Source organism: Ursus maritimus, unplaced genomic scaffold, assembly GCF_017311325.1.
Source record: "Ursus maritimus isolate PB19 unplaced genomic scaffold, ASM1731132v1 scaffold_30, whole genome shotgun sequence".
NCBI lineage: Eukaryota > Metazoa > Chordata > Mammalia > Carnivora > Ursidae > Ursus > Ursus maritimus.
In genome coordinates this window covers 473,422-489,520 of record NW_024425564.1, presented here as the reverse complement: position 1 = coordinate 489,520, position 16,099 = coordinate 473,422, and the positions used below count along the sequence as shown (strand labels likewise).

The 16,099-nt window shown below is 41.5% G+C and overlaps 1 protein-coding gene across 6 annotated transcripts in view; it reads right to left on the bottom strand.

Moving 5' to 3' along the window:
* The window catches only part of BTBD9 (BTB domain containing 9), a 406,941-nt gene that overhangs the window by 127,190 nt on the left and 263,652 nt on the right, over positions 1–16,099 (bottom strand). For all 6 annotated transcript variants that reach the window (XM_040644643.1, XM_040644645.1, XM_040644647.1 and 3 more), the window contains exon 7: positions 13,897–14,006. In XM_040644643.1, coding sequence (XP_040500577.1) covers positions 13,897–14,006 — 110 coding nt within the window. The remainder of the gene's footprint in view (positions 1–13,896; positions 14,007–16,099) is intronic.

Genomic DNA, 16,099 nt, shown 5'->3' with positions numbered 1-16,099 from the left:
TGCTTCTTCCTCTCCCACTCCCCCTGCTTGTGTTCCCTCTCTCGCTGGCTGTCTCTATCTCTGTCAAATAAATAAATAAAATCTTAAAAAAAAAAAAAGCTGAAGAAGAATACAAAGATGTAATTCATAAAACAAGTAGAAATGGCCAATAAACATAAAAAGATACTCAAGTTTAGCAATAACTAGGCTAAAGCATGTTAAAAACGGAAATATTTTATTTCACCGTATATGTTTGTTTTTGCTGAGAAATGATTGTTGTATCACTAACATAAATGAAAAATTTTAAATTAAAAATATTTGCCAATAAAAGAGGCAAAAAAATGGCATCTTGCTTTAATTTGCATTTTTCTGATTATCAGTAAGGCCATACTCTTTCAAGTTTATTGACAACTCTGTTTTTTTTTTTTTTTTTTTGCCTTTTTAATAAATTGCTGTTTGTGCACATTACCTGTTGGGAATTCATATTTTTTCTTAATGAAAGCACTTCTTACAATATTAAAGACAATTACTCATCGTCATGAGTGTTGCAGTTATTTTTTCCCAGTTTGTCAAACACCTTTGAACTCTATTTATGGTTTCTGACTTTGCTTTTACTCTGAGGAAGTGCTCCTCACCCTGAGCTCAGATGAATACTTATTAACAGTTCTCTGTGGTTCCCTTGGAGTAATATTGTAAACTCTAACTCTTACTAGGAAACTATTTTGGTACACAGTATGCGGAAAAAATCTCAGGGAAGTGTTATCAATTGTCAACTGTGGCAGCGTTTGCTCTATTACCTTTTCTCAACTGACGGGGAATGGCATTTTCAACCTGTACTACAGTCTCACACACGCTAAGATATAATTCAGAGTTTGCTTAATTTATCTCGTTTATTCTTACATTTAACGCCATACTACTTCAGTACGTAGGACTAATTTTAATACCTGCTAATACTAGACCTCTCATTTCATTTTTTTTTTCATCTTTGGCGGGGGTGGGGGGTAAGGGATTTCCATTTATTTATTCTCTTGGAATTTTTTAACTCAAAGTTGTCTTGTTTTAAAGCACAATCGGGATTCTGAGTAATCCTGCCTTAAACCGATAGATTAAGATGGAAAGAACCAACATCTTTACTACATTAAAGTTTTCCATCCAGAAATATGTCATTCCAGTGTTTCTTAAAGATTTATAGCTTCTTTAATTAGAACCTGTGGATTTATTAACTTGGTAGGTATTTGTTGTTTGTGAGGGGGGAAAAGTTTAAAAATGCTGGCAGATCTCCTTGGCATGCTCACCTTATAATCTACACTATTTATGAGCACACATCATCCTTCGGCCCCACCTTTTCCTTACCTTATCCCATCTCTAATGGCATAAGAAGGGTTCAGAGACGGGTGATCCTTGGTCATATGGCTAGGGATCGACTAATGTAAGGGAGAAGTATGGCTCATGGATTGTTACGAGGTGTTTGGCAGTTTTTATTGCAATTATGAATGGAATTTCCCCCCATTATATTTTCTAACTGGTTATTGGGTTTTTTTGAGAACACTTATTTGTATACATTACTGTATTCGGCTACATTCCTCATAGCTCTTATTAGTTCTAGTAATTTTTCAGTTCACTTCCTTGGATATCTTATCACATCACATCTGCAAATAATGATATTTGGTTCCTCTTCCTCAATATTTATCACACCTATTTCTTGTTCTTCCCCTCCGCCCCTCACAGAGCTTCCAGAGCAATGCGAAATAGCGGTGGTAATTGGGGCCACCTTCACAGGAGTGCAGCCTGTGCTTTCAGAGCGGTCCTACACTCAGAAGGGACCCACAATTAATTTCAATGCTCCACTGCCTCGCTCTTAAAATTCTTAATAATCTTGTCTCTGAACTTATTTTTTTTAACTTTAAAAAAAATATTTTATTTATTTATTTGAGAGAGAGCGTGAGCAAGAGAGAGAACAAGAGTGGGAAGAGGAGCAGAGGGAGAGGGAGAAGCAGACTCCCCACCGAACAGGGAGCCTGACATGGGACTCGATCCCAGGACCCCAGGGCCATGACCTGGGCCGAGGGCAGACACTTAACTGACTGAACCACCCAGGTGCCCCAGAATTTATGTTTTTAAGTAAAGTCTGATGGGACAATAGAGCAAGCCTGTGAACGCAGGAGATATGCAACGTGTGTGTCCACAATTCCCTGCTGGTCCATGAGTGAGGAATTCCAGAGGACCCACACAGATGGTTGTTGAATGAGACTCAAAGCAAGGACAAGGTCAAGGTGCCGTGAGTATGGCTGAGTAGAGGCTGTGGACAGCCTGGAGAGGCCATGCTTTCCCTTCCAACCAGAGCTCGTCTCCTATGTAGAAAGAAGGCAACAGTGTTCCAAGAAGCACAAATGACCAAAGAACTCCATCCTATCTTTTTTTCATTCTTATTTCCTTATTATGGCCAGGTATTTATGCTGATAATAATAACATAAAAAGAAAGGCAAAGATCAGGCAACCCATAGTTCCTTTCCCCCCCAGTCCTTCCTTATTAAGGAAGCTTACAGGGTAAGCCAAGGGTAGAGAGTTTTTGTGGAATGTGTGTGAATTAAGAAGTGAAATAAAAATAATTTAGTTTTGTGCAGAATTTCCACTGTTCCGGTAAGAACAGAATACATACACATCTATGAGCTACCAAATATGAACTGTATAATTTTGGTGATTCTACATACATGATAAGTGCTTTTATATTTGCATTTAAAACTACCATTACACAACATAAAGATGAATGATAAAATTCATGCTAATAATTTAAAAGTTTAGTTTTTCTTTACTTAGAATAACATTAAACAGCCAGTAAAAACACCATGCCACCTTGGATGCGCCATGGCTTAGGGAGCGACAGTGGCTCCCGCTGGGTCTGAGCATCGCCAGCCCCTCCCTCAGGAGACTGCTGTGGCCTGCCTCCCTGTGCTCCTCGGTAACCCTGGGCCACCGAAAGGCCACGGTCCCAAATGTGTTGGAGTAGATGCAACAGGACTTGGTGGAGACTGTGACTCAGGCGTTGGAGAAATTTAACATAGAGAAGGCCGCTGCGGCCCATGTGAAGAAGGAGTGTGGTGAGAAATACAACCCCGGGCGCCTGTGTGGCGCAGTCAGTTGGGTTCAGACTCTTGGTTTCAGCTCATGATCTCAGGGGCCTGGGATGGAGCCTACGTCGGGGTCTGAGCTTGGTGGGGAGTCTGCTTTGGATTCTCTCTCTCTCCCCCTTTGTGTTCCTCCCCCACCCCCACCCCACTCATGCTCCCTCCCTCTCAAATAAATAAATAAGATCTAAAAAAACCCCAGCAGTACTACCCCACCTGGCACTGCAGGGTGGGGAGGAACCTGGGTCGTTCTGTGACGCAGGAAACCAAACCCTTCAGCTGCTTCTGCCTGGGCCAAGTGGCCACTTGTCTGTTCAAATCTGGGGGCCTGTGTCACACACCCAGTGATCCACCCCGAAACAAAGAGTGCAGCCTAAATTCCAAGCACCGGAGACTGAAATCTTCAGCAATGTCTCAGGGAACACCTCAATCTTTGAATCTTTATTGTGTTGTTTGTACAGGACATTCTCCGTATGAATTTGTTATAGTTGTAAAACAATTAGTAAAATGGCTTACAGTTTTATTTATTTTCTCTTCCATACCTCTGCCCCATGTTTTTTCTCCTCAAAATCCATTCCTTTCAAAAAAATAAATCTGTTGTTGAAAAACAAAAACAAAAAAACACAGGCCAAGTGGAAAGATTGCAAAGGAAAGGAAAAAAAAATTTAAGTGCCTTTTTAAGGAAGACATGCAAATGGCCATGGACCTACGAAAAAACGCTCCATATCACTAATTATCAGGGAAATGCAAATGAAAACCACAGTATGATATCTCCTCATACCCGTCAGAATGGCTAGAATCAAAAAGATAAGAAACAACAAGCGTTGGTGAGGATGTGGAGAAAAAGTAACCCTTCACTGTTGGTGGGAATGCAAGGTGGTGCAGCCACTGTGGAAAACAGTACAGGGGTTCCTCAAAAGATTAAAAATACAACTACCTAGGATCCAGTAATTCCACTGGTGGGTATTTACCCAAAGAAAATGAAAACACTAATTTGAAAAGACACATGCACCCCTATGTTCATTATTTACAACATTGCAACATTACTTACAATCGCCGAGATATGGAAACAATCCAACTATCCACCAACAGATGAATGGATAGAGAAGATGTGGTATATATATACAACGGAATATCACTCAACCACAAAAAGAATGAGATCTTGCCATTTACAACAACATGGATGAACCGAGAGGGTATAATGCTAAGTCAAATAAGTCAGAGAAAGACAAATGCCATATGATTTCATTCATATGTGGAATTTAAGAAACAAAACAAATGAACAAAGAAAAAAAGGGACAAAAAAATAGACTTATACAGAGGACAAACTGGTGGTTGCCAGAGTGGAGGAGGACGGAGGGATGAATGAAATAAATAAAGGGGATTAAGAGTACACTTAACGCGATGAACACTGAGTAATGTATAGAAAGAGAAAAGGGGGAAAAAAAGTACCTTTAATGGCATTCTGCCTACTCTTTGAACAAGGGGTTCCATGCTTTCATTTTGCATTCTGCCCTGCAAATTATGTAGCTGGCCCTGGGAATTATAATGGGTATTTTTTGCTTTTTGTTTATTTTAGGCTTTATTGGAATCACCTCTAATTAAACCTCACTATGTATATATGGGTCATTACAGAATTGTTATTGATAGTAAAAGACTGGAAACACTAATATTCCTCAAAGGGGACTGTTTAAATAAGTTACAGCACCTCTATTCAATGGAATACTGCACAAATGTAAAAATAAAAAGCATGAGAAAGCTCTATGTGTCCTGGTAAGGGAAGATCGCTAAGAAACACTAATTGAAAAAGAAATGTGTGAATATGTGCTACGATTTTTAATAGAAAGGGGTGACATAAGAATATATATTTGTATTTTCTATTTAAAATATTAAATTAAAAAATTACCTACCAGGTTTTGGCGTGGAGGCTTGGGGTACTAAGTTAGGGACTAGACCAACAAAATTAGACTTTCTATCCCTTTAGCCACTGGAACATCTTTCATAGTGCCAGAGAAACATCTTGCCTATTCACAACATGACTATTCATCATGCCAGTCTGAGGCAGAACCATGGTTTGTGAGAAAGTGATACTGTTGCATAATATTGGATATATGCTCCATGATGTCCCATTTAAACATAAGTTGCTGTGCAAATTTCCATTTACCTGGACACGCACATACACCCCCTCCCCATACCACGGTTATAACAAGGGGATATATAAGTAGGATCCAAAAAAATCAATCCTATAAAATGTAGAAGCAAATTCTGTAAAATTAGAGCAATAAAAATCTTTTTAGGGTATTTTTATTCCCAAACAAAACAACCAGAACAAAAATACCAACAGAAAAAAAAAAAAGGAATAAAGGAAAATGAAACGTAAATGTACACAAAGGACCACACAGTAGACTGAGAATCCTATGATGTGAGCAAGTTGCTTTCCAATCGTCCCCTCACCCTGCCCCCAACGTAAGAACCGGAGCCCATTCCTGTAGGCGAACACAGGCTCCCTAGGGTAGGAGGCAAACTTTCTAATAGTCTGTATGTGCTACTGTGGGGCATTTACTTTATCTGAATTTTTATAAAACTCTTAAGAACCTGTTAAGAAGATAGTGCTTAACCTGCTTCTCAGGAAGAGGGAGAGACCACTGCTAACTTTACGCTTACTCTAACCGCCCCACCTCCCATGCAAGGTAGTTCACTGGAATAGGCACTGCTTTTGGAGTAGGTCAGAGATAAACAGGCCTTTGCACACGCTGACCATTTGCTATGATTTTCCCCTGACCCTCCACTTTTTCTGCCTTTGCTCAAGGGCTGGCCCATTCATCGCCTCCACTGGGGGTCTTTCCTGACACCATCCCGAACTCAGGTTAGGTGCCCCCATTTCAGTGTTCCTATAGCATCTGCTGCAATCTCCCAACAGATGACCTATTCTACTGTGTTGTCACCTTCTATTTAAGTGTCTTTCTCCTCCATTAGCTCATACGATCCTCCAAGGCAGAAACTACACCTCTGTATCTTTCAATCCCCAGTGCTTAAGATACACTTGGCAGCCTCTTAATAAATGTCTGCTTAATGCCAAGTAATTTACAGTAGATAAAGAAGTTAAGCTTCACTGACAATTAGAACCAGCCTTAATATCTGGTTAGAGAAAAAGGCTGGGAAAAGCATAGCCTCTTGGTCTAGACTAGTCCAGACTCAATAGTGTCATTTTAGGAAACCATCTGCATTAAGGTCTTTAGGGCCCCTCTGCCACTCCAGCAAGTTTATTTCTGCCTCATTCTAACACCTTCATCCCCTAGTGAACCGCCCCTCCTACCCCCAAATCTCTGTTTTTGCTCCAGAGGACTACTTATTTTTTAAACACAGTTGCAAAGCACAGAAGTCATATCCTTAGTTCAGTGGATGCCAAAAGCCCTTCACAGCACAGATTTCTAACTGTTTATTTCCCCGGGAACTTTACTGAATTCTAAACACACTGCTACAATTTCAAAATACTTTTAGATGACAGTAGCAACTTCAGGCCACCGATTTCCATTTTCTGCTTCCAGCTCTTCTGAGGGGACAAAGTATCCGCCATTTTGTTGCTATGCAAATTGGCACTTCTTTAATAGTTTACTGAATTCTTCAAGGCCCAGCTCAAAATACCATTCTTCATGAAGTCTTATCTGACTAGGCAAGAAATACGTTCATTCCTTCATAGCCCAACTAAATATTTTACCTCTCCACTCCGCTTGTGCCTTCCGTCTGCTTTCTCCACTCCACATACTTCCATGTCTGCCCGGTGTGTTTCCGCAGCTACTCTGGGCCAGGGGGTAAGTTCCCTGCTGTCTGGAGCCCCTTCTGTAACTTTCTGTCTTTGCATCAGTCTGTGTGTCTGCTTTCAGCTCCATTCCCTCCTTTGTTCTGCACTGTAGCTTGGAGGCTAAAGCTCCCCAAACCCCATTTCCCAAGCTTGCCAGCTTGGTTTTTGGTGAAGTTCTGCCAGTAGAAGAAACTCATGAGAGACTGGAAGATGGGAGGAAGAAAGGAAACATTTCTTTTCTATCTGTTTCTGGTGGCAGATGAACACAGGCTCTGGTGTTTCCGTCAGACAGCCCAGTCTATGGGGGCAGCCACAGTGAGTATTCCCAGAGCGTCAGCAACAGAATTCCTATGCTTGTGTTGCCTATTTTGGTTGCCCTACCTCAATTACTAACAAGAAACTAGACCAAAAAAGCCACAAGTCTTTGTGGATCCATCCTGGCAGATGCAGACGTAACCCTTAAAGGCACAAAGGTGCTAATGGAAGCTTCCTGGTCTTTAAAAGGTTTAAGGAGCCTTGAATTTTGAGCCTAGAGCTCCATGCTCTAGCTTACTCTCTCTTAAGCTGCTGTAGAGTCAAGGACAAGGATGGAGAGGGACTTAGGAGAGCTTATGTTTTCCAGAAGAATCAGGAGACCTTAAGAAGGGAAACCAGACGCATGTAATGCTAAATACCACACTCTAATATCAGTGTAAAGTGTTTACTGCTCCCCCAAGTCTTACTAAAAGCATCTTCCATATTCATCTACAAGACTCATAAGAAGAGAAGAGCTATTTAAAAAAGAAAAAAATGCAAATGGCCCTTAATCATATGAAAAGATGCTCAATTTCTCTCACAAGAGAAACGCAGTTAAAACTGCACTGAGATAAGATTTCTCACCTATCAAACTGGCAAAAATCCGGAAGTTTGACAATATGCTCCACTGGCAAGGCTGTGGGAAAAGTCATTATCCCATATTGCCAGTGAAAATTTCAAAATGGTATAATCCCTATGGAGGTGAGTTTGGCAACATCTAGCAAAATTACACATGCATTTACCTTCTGACCAGGTAACCCCTTTCTAGGACTCTATCCCAAAGATATAGTAGGAAAAATAGGAAAAGACTTATGCACAAGGCAACAGCACAATTTGTAGGAGCAGAAGACTGAAAGCAATCCAAATGGTTCATCAAGAGAGAAGTGGTTGAATAAATAAACTACAGTACATCTATTCTAATGAGTACCATGCAGCTAGAAAAAAGGAATGCATAATATCCTTCTAGATAGCTAGCTCTAGGAGAAGTGTTAAGTACAAAAAGACAAGGTATAGAAATAAAGTATGTATAGCATATAGTATGCTACCAATTATTCAGGAATATTGAGGAGGGTAGAAAATAGAAGTTATATATAATATAATATAATATAATATAATATAATATAATATAATATAATATAATATAATATAATATAAATTTACTTATTTTTCATTATTTAAAATAGAAGGCTAACCCAAAAAACTAAGAAAAGAGCACCTATAGGAGTAGAGGGGACAGGAATAGAAGCTGGATTTCTCTAAATAAAGTTCTTTTGTAGATTTGATTTTGGAACCATATCTATATTTTATATAGTTATAAAACAAAAAAATCTTTAAAGGTAATCTCCAAACACTGAAAGCAAAATGGAGGAAATGAATCCAACTGTATACTGACGTAGTAGCATGACCACATAGTATTATTTTAGGTGACTTTATAACACGGTAATTTTAATATATATGTCTAGTGGGATATACCCTAACGACCCCAAAAATAACTGCAAAAATCTTAAACTGTTTTCAGTAACCATATGGTAGCACTGATACTGTAATTCTGAGACTATTTTGTATACTGGGGACAAAGCAAATGAGTTATTGTGCCGTATCACTGGTCACCAAGATTTTTAGTATAGGAAAAAGGAGCTGCAAGGTCAAAGGCCAAAAAAAACCTCTGTGTACTGAATTTTAATTAGAAGTGTCAGCATTACTCATGACATATTTTATCTGTTAAATATATGATAAATAAATAAGTAAATGTGCCCATATTTCCTAGTTCTGTCCACCAGGAAGGCCCGGAAATAGTGGCCAACCCAGTAGCAAGTGCTTCCACGGACGTTTTCAAATGTTATCCCCACTGAAAGGAACCAGGGCTCTTTGAAGAACCGGCTGGTTGCAGCTTGGGGAGGTAACTATACGAAATGAACCTGGGATGTCATGTCATGCCAGAAATCAAGGAAGTGTTAAGGACTATGCAGGTCATGTCAGAAGGACTCAAGAGCCAGTATGAAGAGGCTAAAGACTGGGACAATTCGAATGTCAATAATAACAACTGCAAGTGATTAAAACGTGTCCAATTTGCTTAGTCCCAGAAATTGAAAGTGGCCTATACTCCTCTCCCTTCCCCTCCAAATAGTCCCCACAAACAAATCTCACTGGTCACGGGTGGAGGATGCTGAGTAACCACCTCTTTATCTGAAGACGGTAAAAATCCTTCTATTCCCTGGCAAACTGCATCTCAGGATTATCAAATGAGTGTTGAAGAAATTTTTCTAGCTATTAAACAGTGATACAATTTGAAAATAATGATTTTGCAATCCCAAATTATGAAATAATGAATCTAGGAAATAATCCGAATGAATGGGAGTATCCAAAAGAGAGCGATCACTGAAGATTTTCTGTGCTTCTTAATAAACATACGTACTACCACCTATGGAACATTTTCACAGAAAACAAAAACAAAAACAAAACAAAAAGCCCCCCAGAACTTGAACTGGATTGAATCAGAATCTATCTAACTACCAAGTTACAAAAACTACAACAGAGAAACATGTTAAATGTTACCATGGGGACTTAATCACCCAAATTTAGGCTGTTAGAAACTCTATAGGACAAAAATCAAATAGTTTCTTCAACAAATTATAATTAGAGAGAGGAGAAAAAAGAGAGAGACAGACAGACATGTGGAAGGGAACCTACAGATTTAAAGAGATTTAAGAGTCATAATGACTATTGATAGTATGGACCTTATCTGAATTCTGGTTTAAACAACCTGTAAAAACACATAAACTCATTCCAGACTTTGATCCAATTAGGGACATCTGAACACCGACTGGATATTTAATTTTTTAAAAAGATTTTTTTTTAAAAGATTTTATTTATTTATTTGACAGAGATAGAGACAGCCAGCGAGAGAGGGAACACAAGCAGGGGGAGTGGGAGAGGAAGAAGCAGGCTCATAGCGGAGGAGCCCGATGTGGGGCTCGATCCCATAACAGCGGGATCACGCCCTGAGCCGAAGGCAGACGCTTAACCGCTGTGCCACCCAGGCGCCCCTAATTTTTTAAAAAGATTTACTTATTTACTTGAGAGAGAGAATAAACAGGGGGGAGCGGCAGAGGCAGAGGGAGAAGCAGACTCCCTGCCGAGCAGGAAGCCCGATGCAGGGCTCGATCCCAGGACCCTGGGATCATGACCTGAGCAGAAGGCAGATGCTTAACTGACTGAGCCACCCAGGCACCCCTGATTGGATATTTAATATCCGTAAAAAAATTACAGTTCAATTTTGGGGTATTATAATGATATTGTCACTATGGCTGTAAAAGGAAGTCTTACTTTTAGACATACATAATGAAAATATTTATGGATAAGATGATAAAATTATCATCGGGGATTGGTGTCAAAATAATCTGATAGGGAAGAAGTGGGTAGCATATGGATAAAATAGATTGTCTGTGAGTTAATAGTTCTTTAAGCTGGGTGGTAGGTACTATTCCTTCTACCTGAATAACTGGGTATTCGAAGAAGTGAATTTAAATACAAGATTAAAAAAAAGGAAGCTTGGCAATTATTCTGAAAAACTGCAAGGAGTTGGCAAATGTCATGTGTGTGTCACAAGGTGGAGTGCCAAGGCAGAGCAAACGCATTCTGTGGGAGATCGAATGTTTATAAAATAGCAGTCATATCTCTTCTAATTACTCCTTCCATGCCTCACTGGTAAGACAGGTTAGCGATTCCCACAAAGGCCTCCTAACAAAGAGGAGACGGTCATGACAGGGTGGCTCTCCCAGGTGAGAATACACCCCAACATGACCCAGAAGCAGCCGCCAAATGAGAAGGGGCTGTGGTAGCAGCAGCAGATGAGGTGGGAGAAGCGCTGTGGGGAGAGGCTAACACCCAGATCTGCTCAGTGTGGCTGCGGGGAGGGCCCATTCCCATGGATATATGAGGCCACAGGGTTCCAAGGCTCCCCCACAAATCTGTACAAGCAGAGATGCATGAAGAATGACATGCTGTCAACAAAAATGGGAAAGAAACCCTTTGATGGGAAACAAGACTAAGATCTTACAAAGCTTATTTTTTCCTGGCATCGTTATACGTTGCCAGTAGTAACATTAAAATCTCATTTAAAAAAAAACCCAATACAAATATTTTTAAAGTAATTTTGAGGCCCGTAAGGAGAGTATTGCTCAAATGAGAGTAGCCAGAACTCTGAAACAAAGAGCAGGAGCTGTGAAAGAGAGAAGTTCTGAATCTTAAAACATAAAAGTAGAGTTGATACCCTACCAGTTATTCATGATGACGTTATTTTACTTTTTTACTTTTTGTCCCCATGAAAACCTGGAGTGTCTATCAGTGCTTCTCAAGGAAGGAGTGCATATTTCACAAGGCACAGAAAGGAGTTAAGTGCTACAATTTAAAGGCGACTCCAAGCGATTCTGAGGTACAAGGTGCCCCCAATTAGAGGACCACTCCCTTCTTGGAGGTCCCTGTAGGGTGGCTGGCTGACGCCTGTGTGCAGCCCAAATGCATCTGAGATCAACAGAATGGAAAGCTGGCTGTTGCTATTTCAAATACCCCTTGAAGCTAAGCAGAGCTGCCACGTCAGACAGAGGATAATGAAATCCCCCTGTGCTCCTCCACGACTCACACCACCTCCCTGTCTGCCCAGCATGGGGACAGCTTTGAGCTGCGAAGACGGTAGGAGGAGGGCGCCAGAGGGGACCCCGCTTCAGGCCATCTCCCAACAAGTGCACATACGTACCCGCCAGCCGGCCCCACTGCTCCCATTCAGCTGAGGGACGATGACGGGCAGATGACTGCGGTGCTCTTTGCAGTCAAACTTGTGGGCATCCCGGAAAAGGGCTCAAAGAAAAGTGTTTGTCCAGAAACCAAACACTTCCTGCAGCTCTGCAATCTTCTTTCATCCCCTGACATGCCGAGACCATTATGGCTTCGATAATGCTGACAAATTCACTTTGGACAAAAAACGCAGACCAGCAACAGCATCCCTCACCACAACGGATTCTGAGTTTCAGCCTGTAATGGCTTCTCAGGCCAAACAGACCTGTTTCTTGGATAGTTAGTGTCCACAAACCTGTTCTTCCTCCAATGAGAAGGGGACACGGACGGAAGTAGATGGGGCCTGCCGTGGGGCAGGTTCAAGAACGCGGTGCATGCTGGGCTGACATGAATTGCCGAATGGCACTCGGGCTGTGACTGTGAAGGTGGCTGGGTTCAGAGCTTCCTCCACAAGGACACCCCTAACTACACAATCACATACGCAGTGGGGCCTATGGTCTATAACAGAGCATGGGCAGCCGGTGGAAAGATGTATCCTCCCTACAACCGTCTATCGCCACAATTCCACACAGCCCACGGAATTAAAAGCCTTGATAATATCAGGTGATGCTTCAGCTGTGTTAACTCTCAAATTGCTTCGAAGTCACAACAATGAGTAACATTTATATTTAATGGCAAAAGTTATATCCATAACAAAGGTAAAACCAAATTATTTATTTTAGCTGAGCTCTAAAATTTCTCTGTACATTAAAATAATGGCTACTCCTGCCACTTGACTAACATTATTCTTCCAAATTTCCCTAAGTAAAGGATTACCTTTAGGACACAGCAGGTCTTAAGGACACTTAGACTTATGACTGTCCCAAGAATTAGTAAACATCGGCAAGTTACACTCATCTTTCCCATTCTAGTCATCACCGTGTTTCTAGGACATGTGTCAATATGCTATGTGTCCCAGCATGGAGGGGACCTCGGAAGGAGAGGGGATATGGATCCCTTCGTAAAGGCAAAGAATCTGTCTTAGGTGTACCAAGGCAGGGGCACCTGAACATACAGAGTCCCTTTTCAAAGAAGCTGCAGTAAAGGCAGATTCAAGGACCTAGTCAGTCAAACCAGGATCTCTGCAGGAGGTGTGTAAAAAGCCATGGGCACAGCTGGGTGGGAAAAGCCACTCAGGCCATCTAGAATGTCAAGACCCAGGCTGGACTCCACACAATGCCAGACGAAATATTACCTAAAACACAACACAACAGGAAACAACCAAATAACAACTAAGCCAAAATGAAAAATACTCTTCTGAGAGATCAGTCAGACAGTATTTCCCACAAGATAACTTGACTTTCACAATGACAATTCAGTTATTCTGGTCTTATTTAAATTATACGCAGGCGTTTTCTTGAGGCAAACTTGGCTAAGCAGCGCAAATATGGACTGATGTGTCCATGAAAAGGAGATAGTCTCATAGCGAGCACACCGTTCATATCCAATTAAAGGCCAAAATACCTCCACAGCCTTGGAAAGCATGAGTGTTGGATCAATATTCTACAGACTTGTTCCCTGATCTCACCTACCATTAAATATAGAAAAGCCTTTGGTGTAAAACGCTTTGCCAGACTATCATAAGCATTCCCCACATATCAAACCTAAGTGCATCACTAGGAAATTTTCAGTTCTTAACTCCTAGTGTAATATTTATAGTCTTTTATGTTTACTAGAATTATTATTTTGACTACTTCTAAAACTATAAGACTTCCCCTATGTCACTCATCCATAAGGCATTCAAATCAACCAGTTCTTAGTCAAAGCTGATTAAGAGGTGGGTTAAGATGAGTTAATGAGCTAGCAAAATATGTGAAGATAAAATACCTAAGTGTATATAAAAAACATAATTGCAATACTTACCTATCAGCCCCTTCTCAAGAGTGAAGGTTTTGTTTGTAAACATACATTCAAAAGCCACAATGTGAAAAATCTTGTTCACTGTGTTGTGAGTCCCAACTATTCGAATATACCTGGGGGTAAAAAGATAATTTGTTGAAGAAAACAAGCTTCCATCACAACCAATCCAAAGACAACGGAATAAGATACATTGTGTAAAGTTACAGTGTACCAGGGCATGGACTAAAGGAGACTTTGAACTTGACTTCAGACCCTCTGCCTGCTCCTTAGGGCTAGCTCCGACTGAGCCTAGAAGAATTACAGCCAAATTAGGGAGCTCCCACTTTCCGGAGAATTAAGCAGAACTTAAGATTTGATTTACCTAGAAAATCAAACCAGGTACCGTTGAAGCTCAATCCCTGAATGTCAGTGTAATTATATGTCCATGAGACATTCACGCTGGAGAATCACGGCTTCTGTCTTCGCCTTGTGGTTAGGGAAGTGCCTGTGCACAGGTGCACAAACACTTGCCAAATCAAATGTTTTCCAACTCAAGGAAAGATTTCATCCACTGGAGACAAACGCATGAAATCAATACTGCCTTCTTGTTTAACAGAAAAATCCACAGGAACTACTAAAAACCACTCACAGTTTTTTATACTTCAACACTGCTCCTAAATCCTTGCAGAAAGTTAACCCTATATACTTACACCAGACCCCCCGCTACCCGCCCTCCCCCCGCCCCCCAACTTGACTGCCGGGAAGCCTTCTCCTGACCAGAGGAAATGATCCGCGGGGGTGACCCAGCCTGCTCTGCAGCCTCCCTCCTGGCCACACGGCTCTGGCGTCTGCACACAGTGCAGAGCTGCCCGGGGCAGGTCTTGAGCATTCCGGCCTATTCGCCCTCTCTTTCTCCCTGGAGGCTTCACCTCCCATGAACAAGCATTAACCTTGGAGTGACTTGTTCCTTTCACTCTCCAAAGGGACCTGACCGTTCACAGGTTAATGAACAGACAAACTCATTCTTCTGAGTGTCACACAAATCGCTGGGGAATGTGCCACACACTGTCTTACTGGGATTCAAAGGAAGACCCAGGAAAAAGAACTAGATTAAGTGATAACACTCTCCCAAATTATGAGCTATGCGCTCTGAAGGATGGGGCATATTAAATGAACACATTTCAATTAGGAGATGACAGACCGGGCAAGGTTTTAGTAATATCCTTCCTCTGCTGTGTAAAACCACCTTCGACTTCGATGATATAATTTTACTTCAGAGTTAATCGCTGTTCACTAATTCGGTAATTCCCTTACATTTCTCATCACTCCAAGTTAACTGTGTAATGTAAATGCCAATTAAAAAAATTCACATTAAGGAGACTATATTTGGGGTTTTTATATCATGAGCTATTTTCCCTCCTGTTCCTTCAAGCACGAATCTCACGGCATTCCCAGTGCAACTCATTTAGCCATCTGCTCCTTGACATGAGCTGGTCACTCATCTTCATAACCAATCTAAATGCTATCTCCTGGGCTGGCTGTCCAATGTGCCCGTGCCCACTGCAGGGAAACACCGTTCTTCCTGTACGGAGAGCCAGGGCGACGGCTGCGCTCATCAGAGCTCTCTGGTTAAGCAGGAGGTTGGCCCTGAGCTGTCCTCTCGAGCCCTCGAGGCAGACAGAAGGTACTGATGATACTGTGTCTGGGTGGGTAGGTGGAGTTCAAGTAAAATAAGTTCTAAATGGTTTGCGTGGAACAGGAATCGTGTAGTTCTTTACCACTGGCGGGGACAGTCTCTATAGACTTTCTGGAAGGGAAGGGGTGTGTTAAGCCTGGCGCATTGGCCTGAATCTAATTTTGTCCATTTCCTTAAACCCACAGCAACTCAACCAGCATAGCATTTTCAACTGCTCATGGCCGTGACAGCCTGAGTGCTGCTGTCTGTAACCTTGGAGGGAATGGAGGGAATGTGGTTTGGGGAATTCGATCAGATCATTTTCCTGTTCCCTAGGTCGAGTCTCCACCAAAGGAGACGCAGCTCTCCTAATACTGTATTAGGCAGAGGAGCCAGGAAGTGACTGATAGGGCCCTTCCCCATTGGCAGTGCTTAAGGTTAAGAATCCGGGCTGACCTAAGGGGAGGCAGTCCTGTTCCCTTCCTCTTTTTCTTCCTTTTTATAAAAAAAAAACACCTATGGAACCAGGTTCTCCAACTTTAGATAACAGTC